The 19950-nt window shown below is 57.2% G+C and overlaps 1 protein-coding gene across 1 annotated transcript; it reads left to right on the forward strand.

Annotated features, from left to right (window-relative positions):
- Positions 1-209: 209 nt before the first annotated feature.
- RGP1 (RGP1 homolog, RAB6A GEF complex partner 1) lies at positions 210-17047 on the forward strand. The gene is made up of 8 exons (XM_060263528.1): positions 210-343; positions 6009-6145; positions 10110-10193; positions 11018-11167; positions 11242-11388; positions 13386-13513; positions 13724-13901; positions 16567-17047. The coding sequence occupies exons 1-8, from the start codon at positions 225-227 to the stop codon at positions 16794-16796; spliced, it is 1173 nt and encodes a 390-aa protein (XP_060119511.1). The 5' UTR covers positions 210-224; the 3' UTR covers positions 16797-17047.
- The last annotated feature ends 2903 nt before the right edge of the window (positions 17048-19950 follow it).

Raw genomic sequence — 19950 nt, forward strand, 5'->3', positions numbered from 1 at the left:
CCCGCCGCTCATCGCCCCCCAGGCAGGCAGGGAGGAAGGGACGCCCCGTCGGTCTGTCCGGCAGCCGGGCGGGAGGGAGGGCGAGGAGGGCGCAGGGCAGAGCAGGGCAGAGGAGGCCACGCCCCCGCCCGCCGACGCCGCCCGCACGCCCCGCCCCCGCCGCGAGGGGAGGGGGGAGGAGGAGGCGGAGCCGCCCGAAGGCCGCCGGAAGGAGCCGAGCGGCCATGATCGAGGTGGCGGCGGCGCTGCTGCGCGGGGGGCCCGTCTTCCTCGCCGGGGAGGCCCTCGAGTGCCTCGTCACGCTGCGCAACCCCCTCCCCCCCGACGCCACCTCCGCCTCCAGGTCAGCCCCCCCTCCCGCCGGCCCCTCCTTGGGCAGCCCCGTCGCCCCCCGGCGGGAGTGGGGTCAGCATTCCGCCCAGGGGTGGGGAGACCCCCCACATCTCCCGGGGGAGCACGACGCTCGCCTGCCTCCAGCCCCGCCCCTCCCGCCGGACCCTCCTTGGGCAGCCCCGTCGCCCCCCGGCGGGAGTGGGGTCAGCATTCTGCCCAGGGGTCTGGCAGGGCGGGATGGCTGGGGGTGGCTCTCCCACATCTCCCGGGAGAGCACAATGCTCGCCTGCCTCCAGCTCCGCTCAGCTGCCCCGCCCCTCCCGCCGGCCCCTCCTTGCCTGTGGGTCCCTCTGAGCAGCCCCATCGCCCCCCAGGCGGGAGTGGGGGTGCTGCAGGCGGGGGGGGCTCCTCGAGGGGGGGGCAGCATTCTGCCCAGGGGTCTGGCAGGGGGTGGTCAGATCCCCCCACATCTCCCGGGAGAGCACGGCGCTCGCCTGCCTCCAGCCCAGCTCCGCACCTCCCGCCGGCCCCTCCTTGGGCAGCGCCGTTGCCCCCCGGCGGGAGTGGGGTCAGCATTCTGCCCAGGGGTCTGGCAGGGGGTGGGGAGACCCCCCACATCTCCCGGGGGAGCACGACGCTCGCCTGCCTCCCGCCCCGCCCCTCCCGCCGGCCCCTCCTTGGGCAGCCCCGTCGCCCCCCGGCGGGAGTGGGGTCAGCATTCCGCCCAGGGGTGGGGAGACCCCCCACATCTCCCGGGGGAGCACGACGCTCGCCTGCCTCCAGCCCCGCCCCTCCCGCCGGACCCTCCTTGGGCAGCCCCGTCGCCCCCCGGCGGGAGTGGGGTCAGCATTCTGCCCAGGGGTCTGGCAGGGCGGGATGGCTGGGGGTGGCTCTCCCACATCTCCCGGGAGAGCACAATGCTCGCCTGCCTCCAGCTCCGCTCAGCTGCCCCGCCCCTCCCGCCGGCCCCTCCTTGCCTGTGGGTCCCTCTGAGCAGCCCCATCGCCCCCCAGGCGGGAGTGGGGGTGCTGCAGGCGGGGGGGGCTCCTCGAGGGGGGGGCAGCATTCTGCCCAGGGGTCTGGCAGGGGGTGGTCAGATCCCCCCACATCTCCCGGGAGAGCACGGCGCTCGCCTGCCTCCAGCCCAGCTCCGCACCTCCCGCCGGCCCCTCCTTGGGCAGCGCCGTTGCCCCCCGGCGGGAGTGGGGTCAGCATTCTGCCCAGGGGTCTGGCAGGGGGTGGGGAGACCCCCCACATCTCCCGGGGGAGCACGACGCTCGCCTGCCTCCCGCCCCGCCCCTCCCGCCGGCCCTTCCTTGGGCAGCCCCGTCGCCCCCCGGCGGGAGTGGGGTCAGCATTCCGCCCAGGGGTGGGGAGACCCCCCACATCTCCCGGGGGAGCACGACGCTCGCCTGCCTCCAGCCCCGCCCCTCCCGCCGGACCCTCCTTGGGCAGCCCCGTCGCCCCCCGGCGGGAGTGGGGTCAGCATTCTGCCCAGGGGTCTGGCAGGGCGGGATGGCTGGGGGTGGCTCTCCCACATCTCCCGGGAGAGCACAATGCTCGCCTGCCTCCAGCTCCGCTCAGCTGCCCCGCCCCTCCCGCCGGCCCCTCCTTGCCTGTGGGTCCCTCTGAGCAGCCCCATCGCCCCCCAGGCGGGAGTGGGGGTGCTGCAGGCGGGGGGGGCTCCTCGAGGGGGGGGCAGCATTCTGCCCAGGGGTCTGGCAGGGGGTGGTCAGATCCCCCCACATCTCCCGGGAGAGCACGGCGCTCGCCTGCCTCCAGCCCAGCTCCGCACCTCCCGCCGGCCCCTCCTTGGGCAGCGCCGTTGCCCCCCGGCGGGAGTGGGGTCAGCATTCTGCCCAGGGGTCTGGCAGGGGGTGGGGAGACCCCCCACATCTCCCGGGGGAGCACGACGCTCGCCTGCCTCCAGCCCAGCCCCGCACCTCCCGCCGTCCCCTCCTTGGGCAGCCCCGTCGCCCCCCAGGCGGGAGTGGGGTCAGCATTCTGCCCAGGGGTCTGGCAGGGGGTGGGGAGACCCCCCACATCTCCCGGGGGAGCACGACGCTCGCCTGCCTCCAGCCCAGCCCCGCACCTCCCGCCAGCCCCTCCTTGGACAGCCCCGTCGCCCCCCAGGCGGGAGTGGGGTCAGCATTCTGCCCAGGGGTCTGGCAGGGCGAGATTGCTGGGGGTGGCTCTCCCACATCTCCCGGGAGAGCACGACGCTCGTCTTCCTCCAGCCCAGCTCCGCTCAGCCGCCCCTCCCGCCGGCCCCTCCTTGCCTGTGGGTCCCTCTGGGCAGCCCCGTCGCCCCCCAAGCAGGAGTGGGGGGGGTGCTGCAGGCGGGGGGACTCCTCAGGGTACAGGGGCAGAGATCCCGCGCGGGGTCCAGCCGAAGTCGAGTCTGCCCCCATCACGCCGCCCCCCAGGAGACAATCTGCTCACCCCGCTGGGTTGCCTCCAAAGGGGACGGTTGGCCTCTTTACTTTGGTGTCAGGCGGTCCCTGTGCCCCCCGGATCCGGCTGCCTCTTTCTCCACCCAGCGGGGAGGAAACCCTCAGAAACTGCAGCCCCCAACGCCCCCGCCCCGTCGAGAGAGGCCTGGCTGCAATGGGCAGAGAGATGCAATGGGCAGCGCTTTGGGTGAGGTTGGGGCGGGCCCTTTGCCTCCTGGGTTTTCCCCAGCAGCAGCCCCCCTCCCCACAAAAGGCCTCTGGGGAGAGAAAGGGGCCCCAGAAGAGGGAAGGAAAACATGGCCCCTGTCCTCCCTCCACACACTGGAGCTGCCTGCTGCTGAATCTGAGCCCCTCAGTCCCAGCAAAATCAGGGTGGGCCTCCCGCCCCCAAGGCCTTTCCCACCCCAGGGCAGGCCCGGAGGGCAAAAGAGCTGCGGTGAGTGCGAGGCACCCTGCAGGGGGCGGGACTGAGCCTGGCCTCTAGCTGTTCAAGGGAGCCGTGCACCTCCCCCTGCCGTGCATGGGAGTCTCTGCCTCCCCCTGCATTGGGTGTCAGGGCAGTGGGCTGCAAAGGGCGGGGGGGGGGAAACTGTGCCTGGCCCCTTGGCCTCTAGCTGTTCAAGGAAGCCGTGCACCTCCCCCTGCCGTGCATGGGTGTCTCTGCCTCCCCCTGCATTGGGTCTCAGGGCAGTGGGCTGCAGAGGGCGGGGGGGGGGGGAACTGTGCCTGGCCCCTTGGCCTCTAGCTGTTCAAGGGAGCCGTGCACCTCCCCCTGCCGTGCATGGGAGTCTCTGCCTGCCCCTGCATTGGGTCTCAGGGCAGTGGGCTGCAGAGGGTGGGGGGGGGGGAACTGTGCCTGGCCCCTTGGCCTCTAGCTGTTCAAGGGAGCCGTGCACCTCCCCCTGCATTGGGTCTCAGGGCAGTGGGCTGCAGAGGGCGGGGGGGGGGGGAACTGTGCCTGGCCCCTTGGCCTCTAGCTGTTCAAGGAAGCCGTGTACCTCCCCCTGCCGTGCATGGGAGTCTCTGCCTCCCCCTGCATTGGGTCTCAGGGCAGTGGGCTGCAGAGGGCGGGGGGGGGAACTGTGCCTGGCCCCTTGGCCTCTAGCTGTTCAAGGAAGCCGTGTACCTCCCCCTGCCGTGCATGGGAGTCTCTGCCTCCCCCTGCATTGGGTCTCAGGGCAGTGGGCTGCAGAGGGCGGGGGGGGGGGGGAACTGTGCCTGGCCCCTTGGCCTCTAGCTGTTCAAGGAAGCCGTGTACCTCCCCCTGCCGTGCATGGGAGTCTCTGCCTCCCCCTGCATTGGGTCTCAGGGCAGTGGGCTGCAGAGGGCGGGGGGGGGGAACTGTGCCTGGCCCCTTGGCCTCTAGCTGTTCAAGGGAGCCATGCACCTCCCCCTGCAGGGGGGTCTCAGGGCAGTGGGCTGCAGAGGGCGGGGGGGGGGAACTGTGCCTGGCCCCTTGGCCTCTAGCTGTTCAAGGGAGCCGTGCACCTCCCCCTGCCGTGCATGGGAGTCTCTGCCTGCCCCTGCATTGGGTCTCAGGGCAGTGGGCTGCAGAGGGCGGGGGGGGGGGGAACTGTGCCTGGCCCCTTGGCCTCTAGCTGTTCAAGGGAGCCGTGCACCTCCCCCTGCATTGGGTCTCAGGGCAGTGGGCTGCAGAGGGCGGGGGGGGGGAACTGTGCCTGGCCCCTTGGCCTCTAGCTGTTCAAGGAAGCCGTGTACCTCCCCCTGCCGTGCATGGGAGTCTCTGCCTCCCCCTGCATTGGGTCTCAGGGCAGTGGGCTGCAGAGGGCGGGGGGGGGGGGAACTGTGCCTGGCCCCTTGGCCTCTAGCTGTTCAAGGGAGCCATGCACCTCCCCCTGCAGGGGGGTCTCAGGGCAGTGGGCTGCAGAGGGTGGGGGGGGAGCTGTGCCTGGCCCCTTGGCCTCTAGCTGTTCAAGGAAGCCGTGCACCTCCCCCTGCCGTGCAAGGGAGTCTCTGCTTCCCCCTGCATTGGGTCTCAGGGCAGTGGGCTGCAGAGGGTGGGGGGGAGCTGTGCCTGGCCCCTTGGCCTCTAGCTGTTCAAGGAAGCCGTGCACCTCCCCCTGCCGTGCATGGGAGTCTCTGCTTCCCCCTGCAGGGGGGTCTCAGGGCAGTGGGCTGCAGAGGGGGGGGCAAAGGAGCCTGGAGCCCTAAAGAAGATAGAGATGCCACAAATGTGAAAAACTACAGACCAATTTCGGTTTTGAATAACGACTACAAAATATTTACAAGAATTCTGGCAGAATGACTTAAACAATATTTGATAAATTTTATAAAGGAAGATCAAGTTGGTTTTTTTCCCAAAAGACAAATAAGAGACAATATTAGGACTGTTGTAAATACTGTAGAATATTACAAAAGACATCCAGAAAAAGAAGTAGCATTATTCTTTGAGGATTCAGAGAAAGCATTTGACAATTTAAACTGGGACTTCATGTTTGCAGTAATGGAGAAAATAGAGTTGGGGGAAAACTTTATAAGAATGATAAAAGCAATATATTCTGAACAAAGGGCAAGGTTGTGTGCTCATGCAGATCTTACAGAGGAGCCTGGAGCTATTTGGCGGGAGTGCAGCAGGGTCCCTGCCCACTCAGAGGCCGCCCAGATCAGCACCAGCTGGGTGGGCAGAAGAGGGACTGTGGCTTGTGTGGGGGGGAGGGGGGATGATGCCTTCAACGTCTGCCCCGCCCCCTCCGGCTGCTGCCCGCTCCCTCGGAAGAGACTCTCATCTCAGGAGGCTCCTGTGGAGGTGCCAGGCAGCTCGACCTGCCAGCTCTGGTGGTGCCAAAGTCCGGGAAGAGCCCCCCTTCTCTCCCAGTGTGGCCACTTGAGCAGGCCAAAGGCCAGGGCCCAAGCCTGCCTCCCTCCCACAGAAGGGGCGGTGGTTCCTGCAGGTGGGCCTCCCTCTGCGCAGGCGCTGCGTGATGTGGTTTGTGTCCCAGTGGCTGCTCTCCGGATGCCGGGTGTGTGCTCCTGGCCTCGCTCTCCCAGAGACGGGAGGAGAGGCCCTGCCCGAGGTGGGGTGGGGGGAGCGGGTCCGTGGCTGTGCTGGGAAGTGGGACCTCAGAGGAGAAAGTGGCCATTCCTGCAGAATGTGCTTTCCGGGCTGCGGGGTGGCTGCAAAGGGGCGCTGGAGGCTGGGCTGTCCTCCTGCTTTCCAGCCCTGACCTTTCCCGCCGCCCACCCGCCTTTCTTTGCCCGCAGTGAGATGGTGGCCTGGGCCAGCGCGCAGATCCACTGCCAGTTCCACGCCAGTGAAAGCCGGGTGTCTCTGCCGCCACCGGACAACAGCCGGCAGGACGTTCAGGCCGAGAGCGAGACGGTCTTTGTCCCCAACAGAGGTGAGATGGGGCGGGGAGGGGACAGGGGCTGCTGGGAATTGATGGGGCGGCCCAGCACCGTGTCTGTTGGTGCTCTGCTCACCTGGAGGCTCACTAGGCAGCTTTCAAATGAGCACTCCGGGTTCCCGTCCTCCAAATAAGAGCCAGGTTTTTGATGCCAAACCCCCGGGATATTGCAGGCCTTGCCCACATGCCAGGCACCAAGTCCCCCGCCTCCTCCACGCGCTCCCCCGGGGTCTCTCAACACAGCCGGGCCAGCTGCACGTGCTCAGTAGGCCTCTCCAGACACGTGTCTTGTGAGAGCATAAAGACACCTGAGGAGTGGGGAGAGAAGGGGGGTTTGCTAGTCCAGCTCCTGGGGGCGAGGTCGCCGCCAGCATTCCCTCTAAGCTGTGGAGTCTTGTGAGCAAAAATTCCACTTTGTGAGCTCCTGGCAGGAAAGTTCTGAGCAACGGCATAAGTGAGTTTGCTCTGGGGCCATTTTTCCTGAGCTAAGACAGAAATGTGTGAGCCAGGGGCTAAAGTACTGTGAGCTAGTAGCAGAAATCTTTTGAGGGAGCAAATAAACCTGGAAAGTATTTGGCTTGGCAACTGAAGAAAAAGAGAGAAAATAAAATTATTAATAAAATTGTGGTAGATGGAAGAGAGGTGGTTACCCAAGAGGGAATAAAAAGAGAATTTTTTAAGTACTATGCCAAATTGTTTAAAGGTGTTAAAATACAGAAAGAAAAGATGGATGAGTATTTACAAAAGATAAAAATAGAACCCTTAACTGAAAATATGCCAAAAGTTTTGAATGATCCAATTGAAAAAATAGAAGTTGAAGCAGCAATTAATGCAATGAAAAATGGAAAGGCACCTGGGCCAGGTGGATATACAGCTAAATATTTTAAAACCTTTAAGGATGAGTTAACACCGAAATTGCTGAAGTTGATGAACATGATAAGAACAAAAGGGAAAATACCAAACACATGAAGGAAGCTGTTATTTCGTTGATACCTAAGGAAGATAGAGATGTCACGAATGTAAAAAATTACAGACCAATTTCGCTATTAAATAATGACTATAAAATATATACAAGAATCTTAGCAGAACAGTTTAAACAACATTTGATAAATTTTATAAAGGAAGATCAAGCGGGGTTTCTTCCCAAAAGGCAAATAAGAGACAATATTGGGACTGTTGTAAATATTGTAGAATATTATGAAAGACATCCAGAAAAGGTAGCATTATTCTTTGCGGATGCAGAGAAAGCATTTGACAATTTAAACTGGGACTTTATGTTTGCAGTAATGGAGAAAATGGAGCTGGGAGAAAGCTTTATAAGAATGATAAAAGCAATATACACTGAACAACGTGCAAGGCTATGTATAAATGCAGATCTTACAGAAGACATGATAATTAGCAAAGGTACAAGACGAGGCTGTCCGCTTTCCCTATTGTTGTTTATAATGACTCTTGAAATATTACTGATGCAGATCCAAGAAGAAAAAGAAATAGAAGGATTAAAAATAAAAGGATTTACTTATAAATATATAATGTTTATAAATCAAACCCCATACAAGTCACACCTTTGTTGTTAGCCAGAATACAAGAATATGGGGAGTTGGCGGGACTTTGTATTAATACAGAAAAATCAAAACTACTATGCAAAAATATGCAAATAAATAAGCAACAAGAATTGCAGAGACTAACGGGCTGTGAAGTCACCTCCAAGGTAAAATATTTAGGTGTGGAGATAACAATGAAGAATATTGACCTGTTTAAAAATAATTATGAGAAGTTATGGCGTAAAATGGATGAAGATATGTTAAAATGGAATAAACTTAATTTGTCACTGCTGGGTAGAATAGCTGCAATTAAAACGAATATTCTACCAAGAATAATGTATTTGTTTCAAACTATTCCCATTGTGAAAGATAGTAAACTATTTGATAAATGGCGAAGGAAAATTTCAGAATTTGTGTGGGCTGGGAAGAAACCAAGGATCAAAATGAAAATTTTGACAGATGCAAAAGAGAGAGGTGGATTTCAGCTACCGAATTTAAAATTATAGCAGGAAGCAGTTTGTTTAGTGTGGATAAAAGAATGGATAATGTTGTTAAACAAAAACTCTTAGGGTGTTTTCGCACTCATGTTTTACTGGCGCCACGACCCTCCTCACGCCGGCGGATCTGCAGTGATTTCGCACTAGAAGCGCCGGCGCAGCCCAAAGAGCCGGCTACTTCCGTCGCTAAGCCAGCGCAAACGTTTTCCTGCTTCTTGGCGGTTTCCATTTGCGCTGGCTTAGCGACGGAAGTAGCCGGCGCAATGGGCTGCGCCAGCGCTTCTAGTGCGAAATCACTGCAGATCCGCCGGCGTGAGGAGGGTCGTGGCGCCAGTAAAACGTGAGTGCGAAAACACCCTTAGTGTTGGAAGGTCACGGAAATAAATTTGGCTGGCACGCATATTATGGAAAAAAGAAGATGGAAGGTTTTTTCTCCCACCATTACATAAGAAATAATTTGCTAAATACATGGATGAAATATAAGAAATATGGAGATGAGAGAAGACTTATGGATAGTGCCAGCTGAGGTAACAAAAATAACAGCTGAGACAGGTGAAGAAAAGTGGTTGTCATATAATCAATTATTAAAAATACGAAGTGGCAAAATAGAATTGAAAACTGCTGAAGAGTTGAATAATAAATATGATTGGTTCCAAATGCAACAAATAAAGAGCTTGGTGGAAAATGATATCAAAACTGAAGGAATAAGAAAAGAACAAACAGAAATGGAAAAAGTTCTGCTTGGAGATAATGAAAAATTAATTTCAAAACTATATAAATTACTGTTAAAATGGTCTACGGAGGATGAAGTAGTGAAATCTCAAATGATTAAATGGGCAATTAATGTAAATGAAGAAATACAGATGGAAACTTGGGAATATTTGTGGAAGAATTCTATGAAGTTTTCGACGTGTCATAGTATTAAAGAGAACTGTTTTGAAATGATGTATAGATGGTATATGACTCCTAAAAATTGGCAAAGATGAACAATAAGATGCCAGATACATGCTGGAAATGTAAAAAACATGAAGGTTCTTTCTACCATATGTGGTGGACTTGTGAAAGAGCAAAAAAGTATTGGCAGATGATCCAGCAAGAAATTTCTAAGATCTTGGGATATGAATTCAAGAAAGTTGCAGAGACTTTTTTGTTGGGATTACAAATGGAAAAATTTCCAAAAGAAGATAGAACTGTAATTTGGTACTTGCTTTCAGCTGCTAGGACATTGTATGCGCAGTTGTGGAAGCTAGAAAAAATACCAGAGATATGCGATTAGATTATAAAAGTTATGACATGGAGCGAAACGGACAAATTAACAAGAATATTAAGAGACTATGATTCAGAAGCTTTTAAGACGGAGTGGAAAAATTTAGAAGATATGTAGAAAAAGAGTGGAAAATAAAAGGACATTGGACAATTTTTGATAATGATTAAGTTAAATATATATATATATATATATATATATATATATATATATATATATATAATTTTTGTTTTAATAGTTAAGGGTACCTTTAAATATTTGCATTTTAAGTAAATAACACCGGCGGGGGTCAAGTAACGGGGGGAGGGGTGGGTAGAAAGTAATGCATGGGGTAGATAAAAGAAGTTTTTAAAGATGTAAGAAATAGATTTATTACCATATGTTACCAATAAAATTGTTTTAATCACAAGAACTGTGTGCTGAGAGGGAATGCTAGCTGCCCCCCTCCCCTTGGCCAGCAGGGTCCAGCCCCATGGCAGCCCTTTTCTGCCTGGCTGCTCGGGGTCTCTCTCTGACACGCTGCAGCCACGCCTGTCTCCTCCTCTGCTCTGGGCGGAGGGTCTTTGGGGTGGGAGGCCTGGTGCCCCCCAGGCAAGGGTGGGGAGGGGGGTGCTGGGCCACTGTATCCATGGAGCATGCCCCTCTCTTGGCAGGTGAGCGGGGCCAGTGCATCCTTTCGACACCTCCCAAGATCCTTTTCTGCGACTTACGGCTGGATCCTGGCGAATCCAAAACCTGTGAGCAGCCTCTCCCCCCTCCTTGCTCTGTGGGGCCGGCTGGGGGGTGGGGCAGTTCCCTTCCCAGCACCTGTGCCACACGAGGGGCAGCCAGCCAGCCAGTCCAGGGCCAGGCTCCCAGCTTGGGGGCTCTCCCAGGCCTTTTGGCAGGGCAATTGGGAGGGGGGAGGGAGGAGCAGGGGCAGCTTCCTCAGGACATGCCGTGGCTGCTGGCTGCCCTGAGAAGGAGCCTGTGAAGGCAGCGGCTGTCTCCTGAGCCAGGCCTCCAGAGGCAATCCGGTCTCCTCTGGCAGCAGCAGTCCTGGGGGGAGGAGACTGTTGCTGCCACCCACCCTCAGGGGCTGCCCTGGAGTCCCTCTGCTCCGACAGACGTGGCCCTTCCGCAGAAGAGGCTGCCGTGCCAGAGGGGCATGAAGGCCCCATCCGAGGTGGCAAGGCCTCCTGGGAGCTGGCCCCCTCTATCTGGGGCCCCCCAGAGGAATGGCCCCGTGTCCTTCTGTCCTTGGGGGTGCAGGAGCAGCATGGCCGAGCTCCCCATCAGCTCCGTTTGGCCTGCCTCAGGCCTCCAGTCTCTGAGCCCTCCCCTCTTTTCCTGCTGGAGAGCCAGGCTGGGGTCGTCGTTCAGACCAGGGACTCTCACGTGGGAAGAGCAGGCTTCTTTCCCCACTCCTTCCCTTGCAGCCACCTGGGTGACCTTGGGTCAGTCACAGGCCTCCTCTCAGCCCCACCTGCCTCACAGGGGGTCTGTCTGTGGTGGAGAGGGGAAGGGAAGGAGGTTGCAAGAGTGAAGGGCAGGGGAGAAACGCAGCCCCTTCTTCTTCTAGACTCCTACTGTGAGACGCTGCCCATGGACGGGCCCCCCTCTTTCCGGGGCCAGGCGGTGAAGTACGTCTACAAGCTGACCATTGGCTGCCAGCGGGTCAACTCGCCCATCAAGCTCCTGCGGGTGCCATTCCGAGTGCTGCTGCTGCACGGTGAGCCTGGGGCCGGAGGGGGGAGGGGGCGCCTGCCTGGCCAGGGCCTGAGGCTGCTCGACGTTTCCCCGCAGGGCTCCAGGACTACCAGCTCCCGCAGGACGAGGCCATGGCCCCCTCCAACCCCTTCCTGGAGGACGAAGAGGGGGCCAAGAAGGACTCCCGCCTGGCGGACCTGGCCACCGAGCTGCTGATGGCGGCCACTTCTCGGCGCAGCCTGCGTAGGTCTCTCCCGCTTGCTCCCCAAACCCAGGGCAGGCTGGATGCAGTTGGGTGGCGGGCTGACCGACTGACCGCTGCTCTGGTCCCTGCTGGAGAAAAAGAAGAGGAGGCTGGGTTGGAGAAAGTCCAGGAAAGGGCAACTAGAATGATTAAAGGGCTGGAGCACTTTCCCTAGGAAGAAAGGTTGAAACGCTTGGGGCTCTTTAGCTTGGAGAAACGTCGACTGCGGAGTGACATGATAGAGGTTTACAAGATAATGCATGGGATGGAGAAAGTAGAGAAAGAGGTACTTTTCTCCCTTTCTCACAATACAAGAACTCGTGGGCATTCGATGAAATTGCTGAGCAGTCAGGTTAGAACGGATAAAAGGAAGTCCTGTACCCAAAGGATGATTAACATGTGGAATTCACTGCCACAGGACGTGGTGGCGGCTACAAGCATAGCCAGCTTCAAGAGGGGGTTAGATAAAAATATGGAGCAGAGGTCCATCAGTGGCTATTAGCCACAGTATATTGTTGGAACTCTCTGACTGGTGCAGGGATGCTCTGTATTCTTGGTACTGCGGGAGGAGCACAGTGGGAGGGCTCCTAGTGTCCTGGCCCCACTGGTGGACCTCCCGATGGCACCTGTTTTTTTTGGCCACCGTGTGAGACAGAGTGTTGGACTGGATGGGCCATTGGCTTGATCCAACAGGGCTTCTCTTATATTCTTATGTCTGGGGCAGTGATGATCTGTATTCTTGGTGCTTGGGAGCGGGGCACAGTGGGAGGGCTTCTACTGTCCTGGCCCCACTGATGGACCTCCTGATGGCACCTGGGGATATTTGAGTACTGTGTGACAAGTGCTCAAATACAGAGCACCACTGCCCCAGACATAGGAACATAAGAGAAGCCCTGTTGGATCAGGCCAGTGGCCCATCCAGTACAGCACTCTGTGTTACATAAGAACAGAGGAGAAGCCATGTTGGATCAGGCCAATGGCCCCTCCAGTCCTACACTCTGTGTCATACAGTGGCCAAAAATCCCCAGGTACTATCAGGAGGTCCACCAGTGGGGCCAGGACCCTAGAAGCCCTGGAGCAGGGGTCATGGGTTATATGTGGGGGGTGGTACTTGTGAATTCCCTGCATTGTGCAGGGGGTTGGACTAGATGACGCTGGAGGTCCCTACTTCCCACTCTGTTCTTTTCATCCCCCGCCCTTCTCCCCAGAGTGGCTGATGTTCTCCTCCTCCCCTCCGTCTTATCCCCACAGCAGCCCTCCTTGTGGGGGGGATCAGTAAGGGGGGGTGTGCCTGGCCCAGAGTCACCCACCCGGCGTGCAAGGCAGAGCGGGGAAGCCCAGCCTGGGTCTCTGTAGGGAAAGGGACTTGCTGGCCTTCATTTTTGCTCACGTAAGAAGAATTTGCTCAGCCTCCTGGGCCATCAGCCCCTTCTTTTCCACTCCTCCCCCCGGTAACTTCTGCTGCCCTTCCAGGGCTGCATGGAAAGGGAATTTTCCTTCCCCAGACTTGAGGGCCGGTTTTCTCTGCTGCCTCTCCTCATCGGCTTCACCCAGGAATGCCTCAGGGGAGTGCTGCCATTGCCACTTCCCCCCCCCCCCTCGGTTCAGGGGCTTTCATTTGGGTCCCAGAGATCAATCCATCCACATGTAGAGCAAATAAAACTTTACTAAGGAATAAATCGTGTGCACCGCATATGCTAATGCAATGGATAAAGCAAGGACCAAAGAAAAGGTGAAATAATCTCTGGCCCCCAACTCTTTACATGCTCCAGACGATAGTCAGTTAGGATGAGCTATTGATGTTTGGAGTTGCAGCTATTTAGAGCCAGCCCATTCCCTTGCTTCAGTGCTTGAAGCTCTCCCTGCAGCCGATGGAGGCTGCTTAGACGGGCTTGCAGTCCAGTCCTTCGAAGAGCTTCTTCCACACATCCAGGGGTGGAAAGGAGGTGTGGGGGCTGCCCCCGCCTGGTCATCTGACCTCCCTCTCTGCTGGCAGACCTGTACAACATCAGCAACTCCCGGGGCAAGGTGGTTGCCTTCTGCATCTTCAAGACTGTCTACAAGATTGGCGAGGAGGTGGTGGGGACCTTCAACTTCTCTGCAGGGGACATCCCTTGCTTGCAGGTGAGGGGCTCCTCCCCCCACCCTGGCTGGGAGGGGGTGCTGGGGGCAGAGCGGGCTCTTTGTGCCGCTTGGCAGGCGGTGGTGGGGACCTTCAGCTTCTCTGCAGGGGACATGCCCTGCTTGCAGGTGAGGGGCTGCTCCCCCCACCCTGGCTGGGAGGGGGGTGGGGGGGCGGAGCAGGCCTGCTGACTGGGCTCTTTGTGCCGCCAGTACTCAGTGAGCCTGCAGACGGAAGAGCGAGTCCAGGAGGCCTTCCAGCGCCGGCGCGGCCAGCCCGCCTCCTACATCACCCACGCCCGCCACCAGGAGTCCTGCCTGCACACCTCCCGCACCAGCTTCGCCCTGCCCATCCCGCTCAGCTCCGCCCCGGGGTTCAGCACCAACGTCGGTGAGTTGCGCCACCTCCTCCCACCCCAGAGCCTTGATGGGGCTTGAGCCTAGCTGAAACTGGCGCAGGCGCCAGGGAGGGTTGTTCCCAAGGCCCAAAAGAGCAGTTCAGTGTGCACGGAGTCATGGTCCCATTCAAGGTGTGGCATTCGGGGGGCAGGGCTGGCTTGAGGGGGGCACTGTTGCCTCCTTCTCCAGCCTCCGTCCTGCTGGTGGTTCCTAAGGGGGCGGGGGGGCTCATCCCAATGAGGAACAAGAGAATTACCCCCCCCCCTCCAGCGTGTCTGGCCTGGCCACATCAGAGACTTCAAAGGGATCCACCCAGATAAGACCCGGCAAAAGGGCTGCCTATTTGCAGTGGCAACACAGTTCTACTTGGGCTCTGTGTTTAACCAGCAAACCAAACAGAAACCTTCATCAATGAAGGTCTATATTGGAGGAAAGACCCAACCCTCTTATGTTAGCTGGATGATAAGAAATAGATACCTGTGCAGATTAACCCTACGATGACTAAAAGACTGCATGCAAAGGAAAACGAGGTCTCCTCGCATTTCTCAGGCACACTAGATTAGATGAGCTTTAAAGTGATTCAGATTTCATGGAACTATCTCGGAATGCTGTAGGGAGCTTTAGCAGCCCAGTTCCCGCAACCACATACAGAAATCTCACCTTTGCTCTTTGAGTCTTCTCCATTTAGAGAAAGCCCCAGGATCTCTTCTGCCGAGCAGGTTTTATAGGCAAAAGGACTTTTGCTGTCTCAGAAGAGTCCTGGCTTTACACAGATAAGTGATCAGTTCTCAGTATGTATCTATGAAATCATGCAAGTGTGCTGAAATTATATCTGATCATGCTTGTTAAGTGCTCAAGCTGTATTTAGCACTTTACTAGTCATTAAAACGTGTTCTACTTCTTTCTTTAACATCAAAGATGCCTTTGGCTGTCCAAGATCAAAAGTCCTCTACTTTTCCTGCCCAGCTGGTGCCTGAGCCTGACCGGAGGACATTCCTCTTTCTTTCCCGTGTCTGGCCAGGCAGATGGAGGCCCGGCAGTCTGAGGGAGGGGGAGGGGGGCTGGGAACAAGCAAGACCTGGCAGGGTCAGAATCATGGAGTGGGGAGGCTCATCTAACTCATCCCTGCTCCATGCAGAACATGCACAGCGCCCAGCCTCCCCCCACACACCACGCACCCCTGGTGGCAAAGACAAAAAAATCACTGGCCTGGAGAAAAATTGCTGGATGACCCCAAAGTGGCAACCAGCATTTCCCTGGGTCAGAAGGGGGGGGCCCACAAGAACAAAGCACTGATGCAGCCCTCCTGCCCCCCCTTGATCTGCCCAAGTCCACAGAATCAGCCTTGCTGTCAGGTGGCATCCAGCCTCTGCTTCAACACCTCCGAAGAAGGAGAGCCCACCCCCTCCCGAGGAGGAAGCCTCTTCCCCTGAGGAACCGCTCTAATGGTCAGGGAGTTCTTCCTGATGTTGAGCCGAAAACTCTTTTGATTCAATTTCAACCCACTGGTTCTGGTCCAAACTTCTGGGGCCACAGAAAACAAAGCAGGTACCTGAAGATGGTGATCACAGAATCCTAGAGTTGGAAGGGACCTCCAGGGTCATCTAGTCCAACCCCCTGCACAATACAGGAAACTCAAAAACACCTCCCCCTAAATTCACAGGGTCTTCATTGCTGTCAGATGGCCATCTAGCCTCTGTTTAAAAACCTCCAAGGAAGGAGAGCCCACCATCTCCCGAGGAGGAAGCCTGTTAGAATCATAGAAGAGTTGGAAGGGATCTCCAGGGTCATCTAGTCCATCCCCCTGCACAATGCAGGAAACTCACAAACACCTCCCCCTAAATTCACAGGGTCTTCATTGCTGTCAGGTGGCCATCTAGCCTCTGTTTAAAAACCTCCAAGGAAGGAGAGCCCAACACCTCCCGAGGAGGAAGCCTGTTAGAATCATAGAAGAATTGGAAGGGACCTACAGGGTCATCTAGTCCAACCCCCTTCATAACGCAGGAAACTCACAAACACCTCCCCCTAAATTCACAGGATCCTCATTGCAGTCAGATGGCCGTCTAGCCTCTGCTTAGAAACCTCCAAGGAAGGAGAGCCCACCACCTCCCGAGGAGGAAATCTGTTCCACTGAGGAACTGCTGTAACAGTCAGGAAGTTCTTCCTAATGTTGAGGCGGAAACTCCTTTGATTCAATTTCAACCCCTTGGTTCTGGTCTGACCTTCTGGGGCTACAGAAAACAACTCTGCACCCTCCTCTCTAGGGCAGCCCTTCAACTCCTTGAAGATGGTGATCCTATCACCTCTTAGCCGCCTCCTCTCCAGACCTGCCAGCTCTGGGCTGGGGGCTGCCCTGGGGGATTTGGAGAGATTGTGCGGCCATGCCCCCTCCCTCTGGAGCTGCCATTTCCGGGGGGGGGGGGAGGAAGGGGTGGGGTCTCTGCAGGATGGAGATCAGGTGTGGTTCTGGGAGAACTCCTGGCCGTGCCTGAGGCTGGCAGCCCTCCCTGCCTGAGCTGCTCCCTGGGCCAGGGTCCCCATCCGGTGCCCGTCTCCTCTGGAGGTGGGGAGGAAGGTCCCTGGCTGAGCTTCCTAGTGGTGCTCCTGGGGCTGTCTCGGGGGCCAAGGCTGATCCTCCCCCACCCTTTCCTCTCCAGTGTCCCTGAAGTGGCGGCTGCATTTTGAGTTTGTGACGGCCCGGGAGGCGGAGGCAGCGGAGCTGCAGAGGGTCTCGGAGGGCCCGGCAGAAGCCACCAGCCGGAGGGGGCTGGAGCAGGTGGAGGTGGACACCTTCAGCTGGGACCTGCCCATCAAAGTGCTGCCGACCAGTCCCCTCCTGGCCTCCTACGTCTCCCAGTTCTCCAGCTCCAGCACCCTCACCATCTGACTGCAGCCCCTCCCCCCAGGGCTCCGGCTGGGGCTGCTGGGAGGGAGCACGAAGCCCCCCCCCCCCCCGCCCAAGAAGAAGGTGGTGGTGTCTTCTCTTGTGGGCCCGTCTTTCTGGAGGGGGGGTTGCGCATCCCCCCTCTGACAGGCCCTTCTGCCTTGGGTCAGAACCAGGAGCCCCCCCCTCTCTCCTGAGCCCGCGTGCTTGTGCGTGTGTGCGTGTGTGTGCCTCAATAAAATCCTGTTCTGGGACAGGCTCTTCTTTGCATCTTTGGCAGAGGCCTTGCTTGGCCTGTGTGTGTGTGTGTGGGGGGGGGGGTTGGGGATGAAGATTTTGGGCCTGGCAGGAGGTTCCTTCCCAGCAGCATCCTGGCCCCCCCCCCGCCCTGTGGCCTGGCATTCGTGCACATGCAGTGGTCTGGGGGGGGGGCTCTTGGCCTGCTTGCTGCCCCCCTTGGCTGGTGCCCTGCCTGCCTCCGTGGCCTGGGGGGGGGGAGGGGAGGCGCAGAGGTGGGGTTCCTTCCAGACCCACAGGCCAGAGGTGGGTGTTGCTTGTTCAGCGGAGGTGCAGGCAGACTCCCTCCCCCCCCAAAGGCTCCTTGGCCTGGGGCTTCCCTCTGAGGGGGGTCAAGCCAGCCCACATGCAGTTGGCCCAGGTTCCTGGGGGGGCAGAGGGAGGGATTTCCCCTTGAGCCTTTAATAACCCCCCCCCCTCAACAGCCCCCTGAGGCGGGGAGAGCAGGCGTCCTTGGGCTTTCACTAGGCCCCACCCCCAGGAGGAAGAGGCAGGCAGCTCGTGCAGTGGGGAGGAGGGAGGGGCAGCGCTGCTTGCTGTGCTGTTGGGGGGGCATTGCAGAGCCCCACTTCCGTTCCAGGCTGTCCACACACGAAACCTCACCGGTCTGGAAGGCCCTCTGGATGCAGCTGGCTGGAGCACTTGCTCTCCCCCCAGAGAGGCTCTTTGGTGTGCCAGGGCGGAAACCTGAGCGCAAGGATTCAGTGGCTGCCAACTTCACACTGTGGCTCTGCTTCTCGTTTCCTGAGGAGAGGAGGATTTCAGCCTGGCCTCCTCTTGCAGGATGGGACCCTGCAGGCTGGCTGGCTTGCTCTCTGCCCTTCTTCGCTCCGGGTGGAGGCGAGGCCCTGGCTGGGGCTCGGGCAGAGCCTCTCTTTGCACGCAGGAAGTCTCTGCTCCAGTCCCCAGCGGCATCTCCAGCAAGAAGGAGCTGAGTCAGAGGAGGCCCTGCAGGCCTGGCTGGCTGTGTGGTCCTGCCTCCCTCCGGGGGCTTCCTGGGGGACTGTGTGTGGGCAGTCCATAGAATCCGAGAGTTGGAAGGTACCTCTAGGGTCATCTGGTCCAACCCCCTGCACAAGGCAGGAAACTCACAAGCACTGTTTTAAAAACTTAAAACTTACTTAAAATGTTAGCACTTGTAGCACTTGTCGGTTTTAAAGGTGCTTTCTTTGTATCTCTCCTGCGTGATCCAGAGAACTTGGCAAAGGAAGCTCTGGCTCTTTCCTTCCTTCCTTCCCCAGGGGACCAGGAGGGGGAGGAGCCTCAGCCAATAGAAGGAAGAGAGGCTTGGCTCAGTAGCTCTGCTGTGCGATTGAGAGCCTGGAAAAACAAGCTCTGCCTCCCCCCTCCTTCCCCAGGGCAGGAGCCTCAGCCAATTGAGGAAATGGCCACGAAGAGTACTAGAAGCACAGAGGGGCCACCTAGTCTAGGGGTGGCTCTTGAAGCCCCCACTGCCCCATTGGCCGGCTTGGAGAAGGCTCCTCATGCCCCCCCCCCCACATCCGAGGCGGCCTCTTTCTTCCTCCTCCCTCCCTCTAATTAACAGGAAGCAGAGAGTGAGTATAAATGGGCAGTCTTCGCAGTGGAGGACGGTAAGCAGTGGGGTGCCGCAGGGCTCGGTACTGGGTCCCATGCTCTTTAACTTGTTCATAAATGATTTGGAGTTGGGAGTGAGCAGTGAAGTGGCCAAGTTTGCGGATGACACTAAATTGTTCAGGGTGGTGAGAACCAGAGAGTATTGTGAGGAACTCCAAAGGGATCTGTTGAGGCTGGGTGAGTGGGCGTCAACGTGGCAGATGCAGTTCAATGTGGCCAAGTGCAAAGTAATGCACATTGGGGCCAAGAATCCCAGCTACAAATACAAGTTGATGGGGTGTGAACTGGCAGAGACTGACCAAGAGAGAGATCTTGGGGTCGTGGTAGAGAACTCACTGAAAATGTCAAGTCTGTGCGATTGCAATAAAAAAGGCCAATGCCATGCTGGGAATTATTAGGAAGGGAATTGAAAACATATCAGCCAGTATCGTAATGCCCCTGTATAAATCGATGGTGCGGTCTCATTTGGAGTACTGGTAAACCACTGCCTACCAGCTCTGTATGGCTCTGCTCAGCTTTGTATGGCTTTGCTCACTGTGCTGGTTTCCTTGTCTGATGAAGTGTGCTTAATAGCACACGAAAGCTTATGTTCTAAATAAAAATTGGTTGGTCTTAAAGGAGCAACTTGAGTCCTTTGTTCAACTGCTTCAGACCAATACGGCTGCCTGCTTGGATCTGTGTACAATTCTGGTCGCCGCTCCTCAAAAAAGATATTATAGCATTGCAAAAAGTCCAGAAAAGGGCAACTAGAATGATTAAAGGTTTGGAACACTTTCCCTATGAATAAAGGTTAAAACACTTGGGCCTCTTTAGTTTGGAGAAACATCGACTGCAGGGTGACATAAGAGGTTTACAAGATTATGCATGGGATGGAGAAAGTAGAGAAAGAAGTACTTTTCTCCCTTTCTCACAATACAAGAACTCATGGGCATTCCATGAAATTGTTGAGCAGTCGGGGTTAGAACAGATAAAAGGAAGTCCTTCACCCAAAGGGTGATTAACATGTGGAATTCACTGCCACAGGAGGGGGTGGAGGCTACAAGCATAGCCAGCTTCAAGGGGGGTTTGGATAAAAATATGGATCAGAGGTCCATCAGTGGCTTTTAGCAACAGCATATTATTGGAATTGTCTAGGGCAGTGATGCTCTGTATTCTTGGTGCTTGGGGGGTGGGGCAAAGTGGAAAGGCTTCTAGCCCCACTTGTGAACCTCCTTTTTTTGCCACTGTGTGACACAGAGTGTTGGACTGGATGGGCCATTGGCCT

This window comes from Heteronotia binoei, unplaced genomic scaffold, assembly GCF_032191835.1.
Source record: "Heteronotia binoei isolate CCM8104 ecotype False Entrance Well unplaced genomic scaffold, APGP_CSIRO_Hbin_v1 ptg000322l, whole genome shotgun sequence".
NCBI lineage: Eukaryota > Metazoa > Chordata > Lepidosauria > Squamata > Gekkonidae > Heteronotia > Heteronotia binoei.